Here is a 20,862-nt window from a genome sequence, read left to right as displayed (position 1 = left end):
AACTTTTTAATCAAAACAGAGCATTGCAGGTGGAAACTGAAAACCTGCATTTGTTTGTTGTTGCTGTTATTGTTTAACAGCTGATGAAGGTATTCTGTTGATGCTACTGTGCTGCTGAGTTGCCCTAAACACATTATTTTTTCATTGCATTAATGGTATTTCATAGTTTTTACTGTTAAGTGCTTATGTGTGAATAAGTTTAAGAAAATGATAGGTTATCAGTTGCATATAAATTCAGTCAGGAATGAAGGTGATACCAAACAACCATAATTTGTCCACATATGCGGCTGAAGTTGTGACACCTCGGCTTTCTAATGGTTCAGTGTTACACATACTATGTTTAATGCACAAAATTATTAAAAGTATTCTATGAATTACCTTCAGGCTATGTGTTTGAGGTGAATATTATGAAACATGAATGGATTTTGTGTTTAGACTTGGATCCCATCCCCAAGATATATCTTCTTTTTTTTTTTTTTTTTTTTTGTCATACATATTCGCCATTTCCTGTGTTAGCGAGGTAGTGTTAAGAACATATGACTGAGCCTAAGATGGAATATCCTCATTTGGCCCCCTTCTCTGCTCCTTTTGGAAAAGTAAAAACTGGAGGGGAAGATTTCCAGCCCCCCACTCCCTCCCCATTTAGTTGCCTTTTGCAACGCTCGGGGAATACTTGGGAAGTATTCTTTGTCTCCTATCCCCAGGGATATCTCATTATGTATATGCAAATATTCCAAAATCCAAAGCACTTCTGGTCCCAGGCATTTTGGCTAAGGGATATTCAACCTACACTAACTTGCCAAAGGAGACTTCTCACTCATGGTAGGTTTGGGTTCAACTCTATAAAATTATTTCTTTGCTAACTTAAGGCATTCATCAATGAAAGATCTAGGATATTTTAATTTAGATCCAGTAGAATATATCTTCTTAAATCTATTATCAATAAACTCTGAACTGCAAATACGTAATGCCCTAAGGAACATCAATTGAAATTATGAAAATTTAACTGTTTTGTTGATAATGGATATATGAACATATATAGAAGGCGACTTAAAGGGAAGGGAGTGGGGGGCTGGAAATCCTCCCCTCTCTTTTTTTTCTTTTTTTTTCTAAAAGAAAGAACAGAGAAGGGGGTCAGGTGAGGATATTCCCTAAAAGGCCCAGTCCTCTGTTCTTAACACTACCTCGCTAATGTGGGAAATGGCGAATAGTATAAAAAAAAATGAGCATATATTGGTAGGTTTGTAGGTTTTCTGATATGCTAAACTTGAACTTGCTTCCTTGCCTATGGATCATGGTAACATACTATGATTTTCATTTTCTGCAATGAATGTGATGGAAGGTACAAAATTGTTAAGATAGGGGAAAAATGTTTTGAAAATTTTCATTTGTTGGCCAAACACAAAGAACATCATCTACATACCTAAACCAGATTGCATTAGAAGGTAAGATATCCTTTAGTAATTTTGTTTCAAAGAATTCCATGTAAAGATTACTTAGTACAGGTGAAAGAGGGTTACCCATTGCCATACCAAATTTTTGAGCATAATGTTCTCCATTGAATTGAAATACACAGTCTTTTATACACAATTTTATCAGTTCATTAAAACCAGACCTTGAAACAGGTAAATGAATATCATCCAAAACATCTTAAGAATATTTTAAAAGGTCATCAACTGGTACTTTTGTGAACATTGAGGAAACATCAAAGCTAACAAGTTTGAAATCAAAATTAACATTGATAATGTTAAGCTTGGTAACTAAATCTACATTGTTCGTGATATTAGAATTGATATCTTACCCACTAAAGGGCTTAATAAAGAAACTAACCACTTTGACAATTTATATGTGATGGAGCCTACTGAACTCACTATAGGTCTTGCTGGAAAATTAGGTTTATATGTTTTATTAAGTTCATACATATATGGCAATGAAGGGGACAAAGATGACTAACTTTTGATAAGAGAACTATAACCTTTCAATGGCAACTTCAGTTCTTTATTGAAATGGGAATTAACTGCTTCTAGGGGATTCTTATTGAGTTTGGAATATGTTGCATCATCATTTAAAAGATTCATTTTAGATAAATAATTACTTTTGTCCATAATCACAACATTGTTAACCTTATCTGCTTTAGTGATATGTATATCATTGTCATTTTTTAAGTTTTGATAGCTCATATAAATCTTTTAGGGCAGTTAGGATCCACTGGTTTTGACAAACTGGCATACACTAAACCCTTACAGATATTAATTTCATCATTAGATAATTTATTGTACCTCTAAATTGCAAAAAGACTTTGTGACATCAACACAGCTGGCATCCCTGTTAGAGCACACTACTTTATCATAGCCTAAAGCACACAAGGAATGCTTATCAAGTTGTTTATTGGACAAATTGACATACACTAAACCCTTACAGATATTAATTTCATCTTTAGATAATTTACTGTATTTCTCTAAATTGCAAAAAGACTTTGTGACATCAACACAGCTGGCTTCCCTGTTAGAGCACACAAAACTTAATCCATAGCCTAAAGCACTCAAGGAATCCTTATCAAGTTGTTTATTGGACAGGTTTATCACAAAAGAAGGGTTCGTGTTCTCAGTCCAGTCACTGTTTTCAGCAAGATGGTCCAACTTACAATTCAGTTTCATTTGTAGCCTATAGCGTTCACTTCTTATTCTATTATAGCAGTAGTCCAACTAAGTAATCTCTATATGGAATTCTTTGAAACAAAATTACTAAAGGATATGTTACCTTCTAATGCAGTTGATTTAGGTATGTAGATATGATCTTTGTGTTTGGCCAACAAATGAAAATTTTCAAACATTTCTCCCCTTACTTAACAATTTAGTATCTTCCATCAAATTACTGTGGAAAATGACAATAATGGTATGTTACCATTTTTAGATTTCATGATCCATTGGCAAGAAAACAAGTTTAAGTTTAGCATATACAGAAAACTTACCAATGTATTCTCGTATATCCATTATTACTCTTCTTATCTTAACATGACAGAGTTAAATTTTCATCATTTCAATCTATGTTACTTAGGGCATTATGTATTTGCAGTCCAGAGTTTATGGTGATGAGTTTGAGAAGATATATTCTATTGGATCTAAGTTAAAAGTACCCTAGATTTTCTTTGATAAGTCCTTTAAGTTAAAGAAATCGTTTTATAGAGTTGAACCCAGTCCTCCCATTGACACCAAGAATCTTTTAGTTCTCCATTTTAATAATAATTTTACTTTACTTCCCATGTTGCTTAAATCCTTTAATGTAAATGTTGCCTTCAGCAGAAAATTTTCCTTGATGCATCTATGAAGTGCCATGTAGAAATTGTGATAAGTGTTATGTTGGGGAGACTGGTAAAGATCTTTCTGTTAGACGTAAGCAACATAAATATAGTATAAGAACAGGACAGGAATCAAATGCGTTGTTTAATCACATTAAGAACTGTGATCATTGTATTGACTGGAGTAATGCCGTCTCAGTTATTAACTCTAACTCCAGTACCACAAGATATATCATTGAATCTTCTATTGTTAAATACACAAAGAATTATAACCTTAATATTAGTGAAGGTCTATACCGTTTAGATAGCTTTATTGTTGACACATATGTCCTCTTTGTCAATCTTTCCTCACTCATTCTCTCCATGTGACCAAACCATTTCAAAACACCCTCTTCTGCTCTCTCAACCACACTCTTTTTATTACCACACTTCTCTTACCCTTTCATCACTTACTCGATCAAACCACCTTACACCACATATTGTCCTCAAACATCTCATTTCCAGCACATCCACCCTCCTCCGCACAACTCTATCTTCAGCCCACGCCTCGCAGCCATATATCATTGTTGGAACCACTATACCTTCAAACATACCCATTTTTGCTTTCCAAGATAACGTTCTCAACTTCCACACATTTTTCAACACTCCCAGAACTTCACCCCCACCCCTAGCCTATGATTCACTTCCACTTCCATGGTTCCATCCACTACCAAATCCATTCCCAGATACCTAAAACACTTCACTTCCAGTTTTTCTCCTTTCAGACTTACCTCCCAGTTGACTTGACCCTCAACCCTACTGTACCTAATAACCTTGCTCTTATTCACATTTACTCTCAGCTTTCTTCTTTCACACACTTTACCAAACTCAGTCACCAGCTTCTGCAGTTTGTCACCCGAATCAGCCACCAGGGCTGTATCATCAGCGAACAACAACTGATTCACTTTCAAAGCTCTCTCATCCACAACAGACTGCATACTTGCCCCTCTTTCCAAAACTCTTGCATTCACCCCCCTAACAATCCCATCCATAAACAAATTAAACAACCATGGAGACATCACGCACCCCTGCTGCAAACCAACATTTACTGAGAACCACTCGCTTTCCTCTCTTCCTACACGTACACATGCCTTACATCCTCGATAAAAACTTTTCACTGCTTCTAACAACTTGCCTCCCACACCATATATTCTTAATACCTTCCACAGAGCATCTCTATCAACACTATTATATGCCTTCTCAAGATCCATAAATGCTGCATACAAATCCATTTGCTTTTCTAAATATTTCTCACATACATTCTTCAAAGCAAACACCTGATTCACAAATCCTCTACCACTTCTGAAACCACACTGCTCTTCCCCAATCTGATGCTCTGTACATGCCTCCACCCTCTCAATCAATACCCTCCCATATAATTTCCCAGGAATACTCCACAAACTTATACCTATGTAATTTGAGCACTCACTCTCATCCCCTTTGCCTTTGTAAAATGGCACTATGCAAGCATTCCGCCAGTCCTCAGGCACCTCACCATGAGTCATACATACATTAAAAACCTTACCAACCAGTCAACAATACAGGCACCCCCTTTTTAATGAATTCCACTGCAATACCATCCAAACCCGCTGCCTTGCAGGCTTTCATCTTCCGCAAAGCTTTAACTACCTCTTCTTTGTTTACCAAATCATTCTCCCTAACCCTCTCATTTTGCACACCACCTCAACCAAAACGCCCTATATCTGCCATTCCATCATCAAACACATGCAACAAACCTTCAAAGTACTCACTCCATCTTCTCACATCACCACTAAACCTAACACTACAAAACGTGTGTTGTTGAGCAGAAGGAAGGCAGTGGGGTTGTATGTGTTGAATGGCAACACATGGTGAATGATAGTGGACAGCATTAACATCCAGCATCATATGCGGCATTTTTTTAAAGAATTTTTGCAGCATTCATAGTGTATGGAAAAATATGAGAGACTGCACATGTACCTTTTGTGGAAAAAGGGTAAAACCAAGGTATAACTTAGGTGTGCATTCTCTGTTTTTAGTAGGATATGGAGACTTCTTTTGTAGCAGTAGATCTTTGAACTGATGTACCACTCAAAAAGATAAACTGTATAGAATGATATAAAGATGATTTTGGTGAGAAATAGCATTTTGATTTATACAGCATATGCTCAAGAATGGATGTTCTGTTGACATTATTTTGGTAGAGTAGTATTTTGTTTAATTGCGTTTAGGTAAAAGCTTGTTCAGTAAGTAAGTAAAGGGATATGAAGCACATGTCTTAGCTTGAGCATACCACTCTTAACTCCACCTGTTGAGGAGCCAGGTTTAAGCCTTACAGTTGATCAGAGTTACTAGTATACCATTTACTAAATTGAGTCAGATATGCAGGCTGGGTAACATCCTTTATCCTAAGTATGAAATGTAGTCTGTGTACAGTAATTTGTATAGTCTCTGCTTACTTTCATAGTCAAATAAATAATGTGGGAAACATTACTTAGTGTAGGAGTTAAATGTTCAGTGTGGGTAATGTCATGTATCCTAGATGGTTACCACCTAGGTCACTGTTATGTAGAATAATGGGTATTTTGTTTCTCCAAAGACTCTTTCATGATACATTATCTAAATATCAATTTTACTTACCACGTGCCATATTGCAAACAGTTTATTATTTGCAGAATCTTAACATGCCTTTGAGAAAATGCATCAATTTTGCAGTCTTTATATGCTGATCTCACTGGACATATGCTCATGACATTGGAAAGCATCGCAGATCTTCAAACCAGAGTGTTTCGTAAAATAGCACCTGAAGATTTTCGACCCAACATATTGATTGATGGCACTAGGGGGCCATATGATGAAGATGAATGGGAGTACATTATGATTGGTGATGCTGTTTTCAGAAATGCTAAGCCATGTACTAGGTAGGTACCTCTTTGTTAGTTCACATATAATAATGTACCCTTCAGTATTCTCATTGATTACTTGTATGTTATTATACAGCCTCAGGGCCCCTTTAATAGGGTACTTTCAGCTTCTAGGCTGCACTTTATGCTGGAGAAGGGAATAGATTGATTCCTTTAGAGTGAGAAGATCTCTGACAAGGCTGTACTCCTCTTTGTCCAGCAACAGTGATACAGCCTCATCAGAGGGGACTTTTCTCTTGTGGTGTAATCACTGCCAGATGTAGTCTGGTAACACTCGTATGAATATATACAATTATATTGGGGTCCTAACAGAATGAAAGAAATATGTTCATAGAGGTCTTTCACTGTAGTGGAATGTTATTGTATGGATATCAGAAATCTCATGTTATAACAGCATTTTGGTTCCAGACTAAGAATACCCCCAGTTTCATTTTTGTATATGAACTATTCCCAAAACAGTTTGCCATCAATATACCACACTGTTATGGTGTAAATTAGACTTCCTAATTCAGCAAATGTTGCCATTTCACTAGGAAATTGGACAATACTTAATGATTCATGCTGAGAATGCTGGTCATAAGGGATTGAGGTGGGTGGTGGTAGATTGGGACGGGTGTGGAGTGAAGGGTTTTGTCAAGCCCTCCAAAGTAAATTTATTCTTTTCGATTTGTGATATTTGGTTTATGATGTATTTACCCATTATATTACCAATATTAATATTTTTCTTTGAGTTTGTATACTGAAGACAGAAGTGATACAGGGCAGTAGGAGGAGGGGGAAATTGGGCAGTGTCAAAAGCTGTAGGATAGGTATAATATTAGTAGGTTTTCAGATGTTAGAGATGATATTTTGTAGCCAAGTGAGTGCAGATGTCTTGTCTGTAAGTGCTTGCATTGCCAATGACTTGTGTTTTATGGCTAAACCTCATACTAGCTACTCATAGGTGGGTACCCTCTTTTTTTTCTCTTTCTTTTTTAGGCTCTAGTTATAAACAAGTCATAATTGAAGCCAAGCTGTGTATTAGACATAAGAATGGCCTAAAGATATAGATAAATCCTTCCTTTGGGATTAAGTACTGTTGAGGATGTGTTAAAAAATTGCCAGTTTTTCCACTTCATTCCTTTGCACTCCCTCTTGCCCCAGATCTCTCAATATTTTACTGGGAACTTGACTCTCATGACAGAAGTGTACTAGAAACTCTTCATTTTCCACTTAGTTCTGGTACTCCCCATACCCTGCTGTTGCATTCATGCTCCTAGCATAACTATTCTTATAACCACCTTAGAATTTGTTATACACTTGCCTAATTACTTGCAGAATTTTTTTTGTCTTTACTGTACCTGTACCTGTTTGTTTCTCAACATTGAGGAGTATATGCTTACTTGAAGGTATGAATTTCCTTCTCTGTCTTGCAGGCCTTCTGGACAGTTTTGGAATTTACAAATCCATTCCTTAAGATATCTATCCAAACTGTTAGTGCCACTTATATGGCTATGGTCTCCTTTGCCTTTCCTTTACAACCTTTTTCCAATACTGACCATACAACTCCTCCTTTCAGTGTTTCCTCCAGCTTTTTCTCCCTTTTTTTAATTTTACTCTCTCCGTACTCTACGTAACAATTGATATCTCTTCCCATGAGCTTATTCAGCCTTTCATACTTAGATGCCACTATTTTCACTTTCCTCTGCTTCATACCATTGACATAATAGGCTCGTAATGTCAGGACTACATTACCCATCCCATTCCTTCTGGTGTGTCTCATGTAATGGAATGCCAAAAATATAGAAGTCTTTGAGTTAGATATGCATTCTATGATAACAATAGAGGGAATAAAAGTGTTGAAGAAATTTTAGACAATAATGTTAATGCAAATATGCTGATGAATTTTTTCAAAAGAAGCCAGAATACATAATTTTTATATATGAAGTTTTTAAATATCTCTCAAAGGAAGCCCAAGTATTTAATTCTATGTAAGTAGTTTTAAGTTTTTAAATGTGTTTTTTTAAGCTAAAATGTGTTGAATAACAATTAGAAGTCTAGCACTTCACAAATTCCACCAAAATCCATCTATGAGTGACCATATGCTAGAGAACCCCAGTTCTGCAAAAGCTATTCCCCAAAAAGGTGCATGCCTGTATTGCACTGAATCCACCCCATTTAGATGGCAGCAGAGTTAATGATGATGGTCTGATAGTCTTGTATACATTTGTTATATTGTAATTAGTTTTTCTGCTCCACATCATTCATTGCATGATGAAGTGTATGCGTAATATCTCTTAAAGAAGCATATTATATTTTCCCAGATGCATATTTACCACAGTCTGCCACAAGACAGGCAAGAAAGATCCCAACATGGAACCTCTACGCACTCTCAGAAAGTTAGTTTAGCATTGTTTTGTATACATTGTTGATATTTTTCATGTTTCAGGGAGATTGTTCTTTGTACTGCCTTTTTTGATATAGAGAGGTTTTCATGTACAGTTGTAAATGTGAGACTTGTTCCATTATAAGAAGTAGATGTTGCATGAATAGATATTTATGTTTTAAAGGAACGATCTTAGGTGTATAGAAAGACAGTAGAGTATTATTTTGAATTATTATATCAGATAACTTCATAACTTTCCCTTTCCCAAGTTAAATAAGTTAAAGCCATATTGCTGGCATGGTTGTTCACTGATTTCTCCAGCTATGTCCTTTTTTGTTTTTTAAGTATGCTGACCATAACTGAACAATTTTAAAGGTATTTTGTGAAGAGCGAGACTCGGTTTTGTAGATTTGAATGCCTGACCAGTGATTTATAGAAGTTTTCCCCTTTTTACTGCTTTTATGCACTACTTAAATGTCATTAGGCTTTGCATTTGCTGATATTAGTATTTATATGCCACCTGTAAGCCCACTGCATTAGTTTGATTAACAGTTTGCATCTATATCCATTCAATTTCTGTTGCAGCTTTATATCCCAGTGTAGTATCATCTGTGAAATGTGATATGTTTAAGCCCATTATCAGTTTCACTGATGTATATGAGAAAGAGAACTGGTCCTAAGAATGTTTCCTGTGGCATCTCGTTTTTTACATCTACCCCATCATGTGGCTTGACAATTTATCACTTCTTTCTTTACAGCCAGTCAGTCAAATTTCAAACCACTAAAGCACTATCCCATTTATACCCTGTGACTTACATTTTGCTAGTAACTTTGAAGCAGGATTTTTCAAATTATAGATGTCATTAACAACTTTCATTACAGATTTTTTTTTTTTTTTTTTTTTTTTTTTTTTGCTTTGTCGCTGTCTCCCACGTTTGCGAGGTAGCGCAAGGAAACAGACGAAAGAAATGGCCCAACCCACCCCCATACACATGTATATACATACGTCCACACACGCAAATATACATACCTACACAGCTTTCCATGGTTTACCCCAGACGCTTCACATGCCTTGATTCAATCCACTGACAGCACATCAACCCCGGTATACCACATCGCTCCAATTCACTCTATTCCTTGCCCTCCTTTCACCCTCCTGCATGTTCAGGCCCCGATCACACAAAATCTTTTTCACTCCATCTTTCCACCTCCAATTTGGTCTCCCTCTTCTCCTCGTTCCCTCCACCTCCGACACATATATCCTCTTGGTCAATCTTTCCTCACTCATTCTCTCCATGTGCCCAAACCATTTCAAAACACCCTCTTCTGCTCTCTCAACCACGCTCTTTTTATTTCCACACATCTCTCTTACCCTTACGTTACTTACTCGATCAAACCACCTCACACCACACATTGTCCTCAAACATCTCATTTCCAGCACATCCATCCTCCTGCGCACAACTCTATCCATAGCCCACGCCTCGCAACCATACAACATTGTTGGAACCACTATTCCTTCAAACATACCCATTTTTGCTTTCCGAGATAATGTTCTCGACTTCCACACATTCTTCAAGGCTCCCAGAATTTTCGCCCCCTCCCCCACCCTATGATCCACTTCCGCTTCCATGGTTCCATCCGCTGCCAGATCCACTCCCAGATATCTAAAACACTTCACTTCCTCCAGTTTTTCTCCATTCAAACTTGCCTCCCAATTGACTTGACCCTCAACCCTACTGTACCTAATAACCTTGCTCTTATTCACATTTACTCCTAACTTTCTTCCTTCACACACTTTACCAAACTCAGTCACCAGCTTCTGCAGTTTCTCACATGAATCAGCCACCAGCGCTGTATCATCAGCGAACAACAACTGACTCACTTCCCAAGCTCTCTCATCCCCAACAGACTTCATACTTGCCCCTCTTTCCAAAACTCTTGCATTCACCTCCCTAACAACCCCATCCATAAACAAATTAAACAACCATGGAGACATCACACACCCCTGCCGCAAACCTACATTCACTGAGAACCAATCACTTTCCTCTCTTCCTACACGTACACATGCCTTACATCCTCGATAAAAACTTTTCACTGCTTCTAACAACTTGCCTCCCACACCATATATTCTTAATACCTTCCACAGAGCATCTCTATCAACTCTATCATATGCCTTCTCCAGATCCATAAATGCTACATACAAATCCATTTGCTTTTCTAAGTATTTCTCACATACATTCTTCAAAGCAAACACCTGATCCACACATCCTCTACCACTTCTGAAACCACACTGCTCTTCCCCAATCTGATGCTCTGTACATGCCTTCACTCTCTCAATCAATACCCTCCCATATAATTTACCAGGAATACTCAACAAACTCATACCTCTGTAATTTGAGCACTCACTCTTATCCCCTTTGCCTTTGTACAATGGCACTATGCACGCATTCCGACAATCCTCAGGCACCTCACCATGAGTCATACATACATTAAATAACCTTACCAACCAGTCAACAATACAGATGTTGTCATAAAAGTAATTGAACTAATTCATCAGACATGAACAGTATCAATGGTAAACATGCTGAGAACCTATCCATCTATCTATATCTCTGATTCTCATTCCCTTTGGAAACTATCCCTCAAGAGGGTGGCCATGGCAAAACCCTCCATAACTGGTGAACTCCAGTATCACATCTTATCCTTTAGCGCTTCACCCTTAATAGGCCACTGGCAGAAGGCAACTCTAAGCAGTGTTTTCTGGGGCCCTTCCTAATGCTTGTACAAACTACTACTCTTCAAATGTTTCTACCTAATGTTCCAACCTACTATTGTTACCTTATGTTTCTACCTAATGCTTCTGTCTATGTTCTTACCTGCTACTTTTATCTATTGCTCCAACTGTTTCACAAAAAAGCAGGGCCAGCACACAGCACTTGTTGCAGGAAGATCTAGAGTATAAGAATGAGGAGTGAGAGTTGTCGTGTCGTCAAGTGCTGTGTGTGGAAAGGAGAGATTGTATATTTGTGGACAATGCCAGCAGTACACATGTGGATAAGAAAGAAAAGAGAGCTACTTAGGTGAGAGGAGTGCAGCTTGAATCCACCCAAGTGCTGGCTTACAACACAGCCATCGCTAACCCTCCTGATATCCAGGTGGATAATACCAGTAATATACCTCCCTGGTTAGTGGCTGTCTTCTAACTACTACCTACTATGCTGATAATCATTGATTAAATGGCGATCCTCTCAGTGATGTACATTCTTGTTTAAAATGATGATTTCCATACATTTGCAAACTACAGACAGTGAGCATAATGCGAGATCATTTTGGGACTGGAACTCGTTACTATTATCTTTTTTGTTTATTATGTAATTGGGAAACTCACAGACCTCTGGAACTTTACTTGTAACAATAGATGTATTTAAGAGGGCTTAACTTGCTCATTTTTAGCTTCTTTCATTACCCTTGGATAACATTTAGTAGAGCCTAACATTTTACCTTTTTCATTTAAAGCCAATACAGTGTATGATTTGAATGGTTCTGTCAGTACATTGCAGAATGTTGTACTCTCATGGCAGTAAAACTGGTTCTAAGACTTGAACTGTGTCTTCAGTGGTAAAGACAGATGAAAAAAATTAATGTAAGATCTTTGCCATGACTTTATTGTCTTTAACCAAGTTACCATTTCCCATGTTTGATGAACCAGTAGATTCTCTTGCTTCAAACATTCCTTAAGGTTTGATTTGCTATTTTCAGCAATATACAATCCATTAAGAGTAAACGTGAATAAGAGCAAGGTTATTAGGTACAGTAAGGTTGAGGGTCAAGTCAATTGGGAGGTAAGTTTGAATGGAGAAAAACTGGAGGAAGTAAAGTGTTTTAGATATCTGGGAGTGGATCTGGCAGCGGATGGAACCATGGAAGCGGAAGTGAATCATAGGGTGGGGGAGGGGGTGAAAATCCTGGGAGCCTTGAAGAATGTGTGGAAGTCGAGAACATTATCTCGGAAAGCAAAAATGGGTATGTTTGAAGGAATAGTGGTTCCAACAATGTTGTATGGTTGCGAGGTGTGGGCTATGGATAGAGTTGTGTGCCGGAGGGTGGATGTGCTGGAAATGAGATGTTTGAGGACAATATGTTGTGTGAGGTGGTTTGATCGAGTAAGTAATGTAAGAGAGATGAGTGGAAATAAAAAGAGCATGGTTGAGAGAGCAGAAGAGGGTGTTTTGAAATGGTTTGGGCACATGGAGAGAATGAGTGAGGAAAGATTGACCAAGAGGATATATGTGTCGGAGGTGGAGGGGACGAGGATAAGTGGGAGACCAAATTGGAGGTGGAAAGATGGAGTGAAAAAGATTTTGAGTGATTGGGGCCTGAACATGCAGGAGGGTGAAAGGCGGGCAAGGAATAGAGTGAATTGGATTGATGTGGTATACCGGGGTAGACGTGCTGTCAATGGATTGAATCAGGGCATGTGAAGCGTCTGGAGTAAACCATGGAAAGTTGTGTGGGGCCTGGATGTGGAAAGGGAGCTGTGGTTTCGGGCATTATTACATTACAGCTAGAGACTGAGTGTGAACGAATGGGGCCTTTGTTGTCTTTTCCTAGCGCTACCTCGCACACATGAGGGGGGGAGGGGATGTTATTCCATGTGTGGCGAGGTGGCGATGGGAATGAATAAAGGCAGTGTGAATAGTGTGCATGTGTATATATGTATGTGTTTGTGTGTGTATATATATATGTGTACATTGAGATGTATGGTTATTTATATTTGCGTGTGTGGACGTGTATGTATATACATTTGTATGGGGGTGGGTTGGGCCATTTCTTTCGTCTGTTTCCTTGCGCTACCTCACAAACGCGGGAGACAGTGACAACGCAAAATAAATAAAACAATACATTATGTTTTCTTTGATATATTTGTTTTAGTTTTGTTACAAAAATTTACACATTATTCTATCATATTGATTATTCTGTTTTGTGATTGTGATATTTTGTTAGATAATAGGCAGTTATGTTTTTCATTGTTGCACCTTTTTGACTTTGTTCTGAAAAATGACTATGCTGTACATGGTTGCAAATGTACCTTCTGATACTTTGAATGTATTACTGATGCTTTTCCAAGCAATGTCCAATTGTTTTCGGTGATGATTTCATTCCAGCTTTTCCTGTCAAGAGCAATGGAAAGATGAGAAGAATTTACAAGGATGAAATTGGTATTTTTTCATGACTTTCATGTTGATCTGCATTACTTTTTTGTTGAGAGAGAGAGAGAGAGAGAGAGAGAGAGAGAGAGAGAGAGAGAGAGAGAGAGAGAGAGAGAGAGTCACACCTAAACTTTTCTGCAGCTACTTCATTATGAACATGATCCTTATTTGTAGATGGAACTAGGATTATCAGTGAATTGTTTAAGGCTGAACCAGGGCATGTGGAATGTCTGGGATAAACCACAGAAAGGTCTGTGGGGCCTGGATGTGGATAGGGAGCTGTGGTTTCAGTGCATTACACATGACACCTAGATACTGTGTGTGAATGAATGTAGCCTTTCTGTCTGTTGTCCTGACCCTACCTCACTGAAGCAGGGGTAGTGATTCTATTTCTCGTGGGATGGGGCTGTGACAGGAATGGATGAAGGCAAGCAAGTATGAATATGCACCTATGTATATATGTATATCTGTGTATGTATATGTATGTACACATTGAAATGTATAGGTATGTATATGTGCAGTGTGGGCGTTTATGTATATACATGTGTATGTGGGTGGGTTGGGCCATTCTTTCATCTGTTTCCTTGCGCTACCTTGCTTACGTGGGAGATAGTGATTAAGTATAATAAAAAAAAATAATAAATGTATATGTCTGTGTATGTGTATATATATGTTTATATGTTGATATGTATGTATATATGCATGTATGGGTGTTTATGTATATATGTGTGTATGTAAGTGGATGGTCCATTCTTTATCTGCTTCCTGGCACTACCTTGTTGACATGAAACTGCAATCAAGAATAATATATATAAGATATATACCGGATTTGAGGTGCTGTCAGTGGGGTCTGGATGTGGATAGTGAGTTGAGGTTTCAGTGCATTACACATGACAGCTAGAGACTGAGTGTGAACGAATGTAGCCTTTTTTTTTTTTTTTTTTTTGTCTTTTCTTGGCGCTACCTTGCTGACGCAGGGGGTGGTGATGCTGTTTCCTCTGGGACTGGGTGGTGCCAGGAATGGATTAAGGCAAGCGAGTATGAATGTGTATATGTATGTATATGTTTATGGCTGTATATGTATGTATATGTGTATATTTTGATATGTATGTGTATATGTGTGTGTATGGTCGTGTATGTACATGTGGTTGTATAAGAATGGATGGGTCTTTCTTCATCTCTTTCCTGGCACTACCTCACTGATGCAGAAAACAATGATAAGTATTATAAATGAAATAAGTATATATATTTTTTTTCATACATATTAGTTGTATCCCGTGTTAGTGAGGTAGCGTTAAGAATGGAGGACTGAGCCTAAGAAGGAAAAATCCTTACTTGGCTCCATTCTCTGTTCCTCTTTTGGAAAAGTAAAAAGAAAAAAAACCTGCTTCCTCCCCTTTTAGTTGCCTTTTATGACACACAGGGAATACATAGAAAGTATTCTTTTTCTCCTATCCCAAAATCATAGAAGCATAAGTTTGTTGAGTATTCCTTGGAAATTATATGGGAGGGTATTGATTAAGAGGGTAAAGGCATGTACAGAGCATCAGATTGGGGAAGAGCAGTATGGTATAAGAAGTGGTAGAGGATGCGTGGATCAGGTGTTTGCCTTGAAGAATGTATGTGAGAAATACTTAGAAAAACAGATGGATTTTTATGTGTCATTTATGGATCTGGAGAAGGCATATGATAGGATAGATAGAGATGCTTTGTGGAAGGTTTTAAGAGTATATATGTGGGAGGTAAGTTGCTAGAAGTAGTGAAAAGTTTTTACCAAGAATGTAAGGCATCTGTACAACTAGGAAGAGAGGAAAGTGATTGGTTCCCAGTGAATGTCAATTTACGGTAGGGATGCGTTATATCTCCATGGTTATGTAATTTGTTTATGGATGGGGTGGTTAGCGAGGTGAATGCAAGATTTAGGAGAGAGGGGCCAGTACACAGTCTGTTGTGGATGAGAGGGCTTGGGAAGTGAGTCAGTTGTTGTTCGCTGATGATACATCACTGATGGCTGATTTGGGTGAGAAACTGCAGAGGTTGGTGACTGAGTTAGGGAAAGTGTTTGAAAGGAGCAAGTTAAGAGTAAATGTGAATAAGAGTAAGGTTATTAGGTTCAGTAGAGTAGAGGGACAAGTTAATTGGGAGGTGTTTGAATGGAGAAAAACTGGAGGAAGTGAAGTGTTTTAGATACCTGGGAGTGTACTTAGCAGCAGATGGAACCATGGAAGCAGTAGTGATTCCCAGGGTGGGGGAGGGGGGCAAAGGTTCTGGGAGCTTTGAAGAATGTGTGGAAGGGGAGAACAATATCTCAGAGAGCAAAAATGGGTATGTTTGAAGGAATAGTGATTCCAACAGTCATATGGTTACAAGGCGTGGTGCTATTATAGATAGGGTTGTGTGGAGGAGGGTGGATTTGTTGAAAATGAAATGTTTAAGGACAGTATGTGGTATGAGGTGGTTTGATTAAGTAAGAGAGGTTTGTGGTAATAAAAAAGAGTGTGATTGAGAGAGCAGAAGACGGTATGTTAGAATGGTTAGGACACATGGAGAGAATGAGTGAGGAAAGATTGACACAGGATATATGTGTCAGAGATGGAGGGAAAAAGGAGAAGCAGGAGACCAAATTGGAGATGGAAGGATGGAGTGAAAAAGATTTTGAGCGATCTGGGCCTGAACATACAGGAGGGGAAAGGCATGCAAGGAATAGAGTGAATTGGAACGATGTGGTAAACTGGGGTCGACTTGCTGTCAATGGATTGAACCAGGGTACATGAAGCATCTGGGGTAAACCATGGAAAGGTCTATGGGGCCTGTATGGGGAAAGGGAGCTGTGGTTATGGTGCATTATACATGACAGCTGGAGACTGAGTGTGATTGAATGTGCCTTTTTTTTTCTTTCTTTTTTTTTCTTTTTGGTGCTGCCTTGCTGGATTGGATGTGTGTGTGTGTGTGTGTGTGTGTGCATGTGTGTACTATTTCCACGTGTGGCAGGGTGGCAACAGGAATGGATGAAGGCAGCAAGTATGAATATGTATGTATGTATACGTTGAAATACATATGTATGTATATGTGCGTGTGTGGGTGTTTATGTTTATATATGTGTATATGAGTGGTTGGGCCATTCTTCATCTGTTTCCCTGTGCTATCTCGCTGATGCTGGAAACAGCAGTTAAGCATAAATGAATAAATATAAATGGACTGATTGCTGCAACCAGGTTTTAAGCCAATGTACTTGACCCCAGGTGTCTCATGAATGCATCATGGTCAGCAAAGCTCTCCCCTATACCACAGAGGTGTAACTCTTATAAATCACTGCTACAATGTGTGGGGTCCCTTAAAATGTGTGTATTCTAATTGCACAAGTGATTTCACTGCCACCCCTAAACTGAATATTTACCATAACTTCTAGGGCACAGAGTTAAACACAAAAGCTTTCTGACAACTTGATTGTATCAGACCACACAAAAAAATTGATTGCATCATATGTTATTGCTGTAAGTTAGCAAATCTGCCCAAGAGAATTGGCCCTTCTTATCCTTTTATACAAAATAAATTACCAAAAAAAGTTGCCTTTCTTTATTCCATGTATCCACTTTACATTAGAGTAACAGCTAGATAGATTGCACTTATTTGTTAGCTTACTTCATTTGCACTTGCCTCATTTCATAAGATTATTCAGAATATATGTTGAAATATTATTGTTACTACATATTATAAGTTTGATAATCTGACCTTCCCACATCTTAAGAACATCACTGTTACTGGAAGTCTAGGAATCAGTTAAAACAGGGTGATGAAAATCTCCTGCATTTAGATTTAGGTATATCATAATGCTTGCATCATATTTTTATCCATCTTATTTCAGATTAACGTGTTGGGGACTTTTCACTTATTCCAGGTATTCTTTCTTTATCAACAGGTATCGCTGTCCTAAAGGGGGGAATGACCCATACTTTGGTATCAATCTTGGACTTGATTTGCCTGGAGTTGTCAGAGAAGGTGACGAGGTTTTTGTTACAAGAATTGCAACCTCCAAGAAGATTTGAAGATTCCAGTGAACCACCTGAACTTGTCATTCATTGAAAGCTATCAAACAATTGTAAAAATAATTAGGTAGAGGATAGTCCTTTGCCAAGAAAATCATTAACATGGAAGATGTATTAAGAGAAGCAAAAATCTAAATTTAGGTCACCAATACTTGGCAACATTCTCATAATATATCCAATTATTAGTCCGTTATGATTACACTGTTATTTCCCGTGCCTTGTTTTCAGTTTCTGATATTGTCCTGTTCATTCTATTTTCTACTTTATAACATATTTTTAGTTATCTATTATTGTTGAAAGGGATAGTTAGGGAGGGCATTATTGTTTTCATCTAGCTGTGCATACAAATATATTTTTGCGAAAGTGATTTTATTATTGCTGTTACTATAGATTCAGATTTTTCTCATGAATGTTGGAAGAAAGATTTTGTAAAGAATGGCATTTGAATGTTATCAGTGGCTTTATGGGTGGGTACATGTGATTAAAAAGTGAATTTGATTCTTCTTACAAAGCAATCTGGTTTTACTTCCCTGCCCCAGAAATCCCTAATGCGGAGCTCCTGCGTTGTACAGGAAACTGGATATATTCTCCGAATGGGACCACAGATCAGTAAGTGTGAAGATGTGTTCATGTGTGGCAAATGCAGGACAGATAAAGGAGGAAGTATTCATTGTCTTCAGAATGGAGGTTACACCCTAGGCATGACAGGTCCTTTCAAAAGTTGAATCTGTGTTTGTGTTGTTGTAGAGATGAGTGGTATCCAGAAAGTGGACAAGACTATGTCATTTGTAAATGCTTGGGATGTATGCTTTCTGAGCGTGAGAATTTTAGATAATTTAGCAGGGCCTTTGTTTAGTGCTGGTTAAAGCATTACTGTGTGTGTGTTGTCTGTGTCGTTTGGGAAGAGGGGAAGTGTGTGTATGGATTGTTACAGTTTGAAGTAAGGGTAAGATTCTTGTTTCCTCTTGGGGATTGGTGGTTGGTTATGGTGTAGTATGGTGGGAGGGATCACTGCCTGTTGTAAAGGATTAGGTGACAGCACATTGTTTTGGAAGTATATATTTTGATTGTATTATGTGTTTATAGTTGCTAGACAGCCAGTTCAAAGGGTCTGCTTTTGTGTGGTATGCACTTTTGTTGTATTTGATTTGACAGTGTGGATGACTAGGCAGATGAGGCATAGTGTAAGTTTGAGCACATGAACTGTTTGTAGAGGATGGTAAGAAATTCTTTTCCTTGTCAGAAACGGGTGCTAGTAATTCCCAATTATAGTTTAAAAGTCTTTAAATGAATTGTAGAAAAATGGCTTTGATTTAATGGTTTCTTTGTCAGTTGTGACAGTTGAATGACAGGATATCAGTGAACTTGCCTTACTGTTGACTTGCATCAGTGCTATGAATACTATGTGGACATATGTTTAAAAGAGGATAGGATTAAGAGATGAAATAGTTCATCTGTAAGCTTGTCCAAATAAACCTTTTTATCAAAGAAATTTCATCTTTTATCTGTAAATTGATTGTCAGACTGTCAACCTGCATGATATATAAAGTCTCGGTGTAGAGTAGGTTTTATACCCCTGAGGACTTAGGTGGAGGAAAATACACTTTAAGTGCTGCTGCTTAACCTTTAGTGCCTCACCCTAACAGGCTATTGGCAGAGGGCAACTCTAGCACTGTTTTCAGACTCCAACCTGTCCTTGCTGCTTAATGTTCCAACCTACTACTACCTTCCACCGTATGTTCTAAAAGAGGGCCATTCTCCAAAAGAGCATGAAATTAAACAGCTTTAGCATGTTAGCACCAGAAAGTTAAAAAAAAAAAAAAGTAACCCAATTCACTCACAAACACACTCATCATGTATACTGCACTAAAGCCAGGGCCCCCATTTAAAAAGAAAAAAAAGACTTGCAGTTTCATACGTTCTAAGTCAGAACATTACCCCCTGTATACCACTCGCTCCAATTCACCCTATCCCTCCCACGTCTCGTTCTATTATATGTTGAAGTATCCCAGCAATAGAAGCATATTCCACTCCATCACCAAACCCCATCTTTGAGAGGCACCACACCAGTCCGCAAACAAGGCATGTTGTCCGTGAAGTTCCAGGTACCATGTGTCTGTAAACTTTGGTCCATGGCTGTACCACCATTGCACACTGGTGCAGACAGTATGCTTTGTGACAGTACAGTGACCAGACTGGAGACATTGCAAACTTACGTACTGAATTCAAAGGAGCGAGTTATGGCCATGGAGCCTTGACTTTTAATGTGGTGATTGGGTGATTTCTACCTATGAACGATTTCCAGGTAATCAGTATTAGCCACAGTATTCTGCTGGAACTATCTTTAATACTGGGTTATACAAAGAACTAACATTGGCTCAGGTTAACGTTCTCGAACCACCATAAAATACCCCCGCCCCATCCCTTAGAGTTCTCTTGACTATATAAGGCTATATTTATACCCTAATTTAATCAAATATTGAAAATAAAGTGTGGGTTGGGGGTAATATTCAGATGATCCAACTTTATAATCGGAGGTTTGCCCTTGACTTGTCTAAAAAGTATTTCGGATTTGTTTATAGAAAGAAAAGTCCAGAAACTTGACATTCTCTTGTTGGTGTCTCTAACTTGTGGTCCCGTGTGAAACTATCAAAAATCAGTCATTTCCTTGTTATTCAAATCACATATATAGCGTATTGCAATATTTTAAAGGTAATTTGAATTTTCTCCGGACGTTTTTTTTTTTTTCCAGATCACATCTGCCCTAAACACTTACTACCATTCCATTTCGTTACCGTTCGTCATTGACTGTTTAGTTTGTCCATTAATTCATTCTATGTTTTTCTCTCCCTTTCGAAAATATTTGTTGTACATGTACGCCCTATTTCTTTTGTCTTTATTACTAAACAATATTTTAAGATTTTGAAAATGTCCGCATTTACAATTTCGTGTGATTTAGTCCTGTCCAGTGGAGAGTCATGGAAAAACGCCTTCCCACTTG

General features: G+C 38.1%; 1 protein-coding gene across 7 annotated transcripts in view; it reads left to right on the top strand.

Annotated features, from left to right (window-relative positions):
- LOC139749075 (mitochondrial amidoxime-reducing component 1-like) overlaps positions 1-18,359 on the top strand; it is a 52,132-nt gene extending 33,773 nt beyond the window's left edge. For all 7 annotated transcript variants that reach the window (XM_071662578.1, XM_071662575.1, XM_071662576.1 and 4 more), the window contains exons 6-8: positions 6,032-6,237; positions 8,544-8,618; positions 17,735-18,359. In XM_071662578.1, the coding sequence (XP_071518679.1) occupies positions 6,032-6,237; positions 8,544-8,618; positions 17,735-17,861 (408 nt within the window). In that variant the 3' untranslated portion in view covers positions 17,862-18,359. The remainder of the gene's footprint in view (positions 1-6,031; positions 6,238-8,543; positions 8,619-17,734) is intronic.
- Positions 18,360-20,862: the final 2,503 nt, after the last annotated feature.

The sequence above is a fragment of the Panulirus ornatus genome, chromosome 6 (assembly GCF_036320965.1).
Source record: "Panulirus ornatus isolate Po-2019 chromosome 6, ASM3632096v1, whole genome shotgun sequence".
Taxonomy (NCBI): domain Eukaryota; kingdom Metazoa; phylum Arthropoda; class Malacostraca; order Decapoda; family Palinuridae; genus Panulirus; species Panulirus ornatus.
Note: the sequence above shows the minus strand (reverse complement) of the source record. Positions and strands in the feature narration are given on the sequence as shown.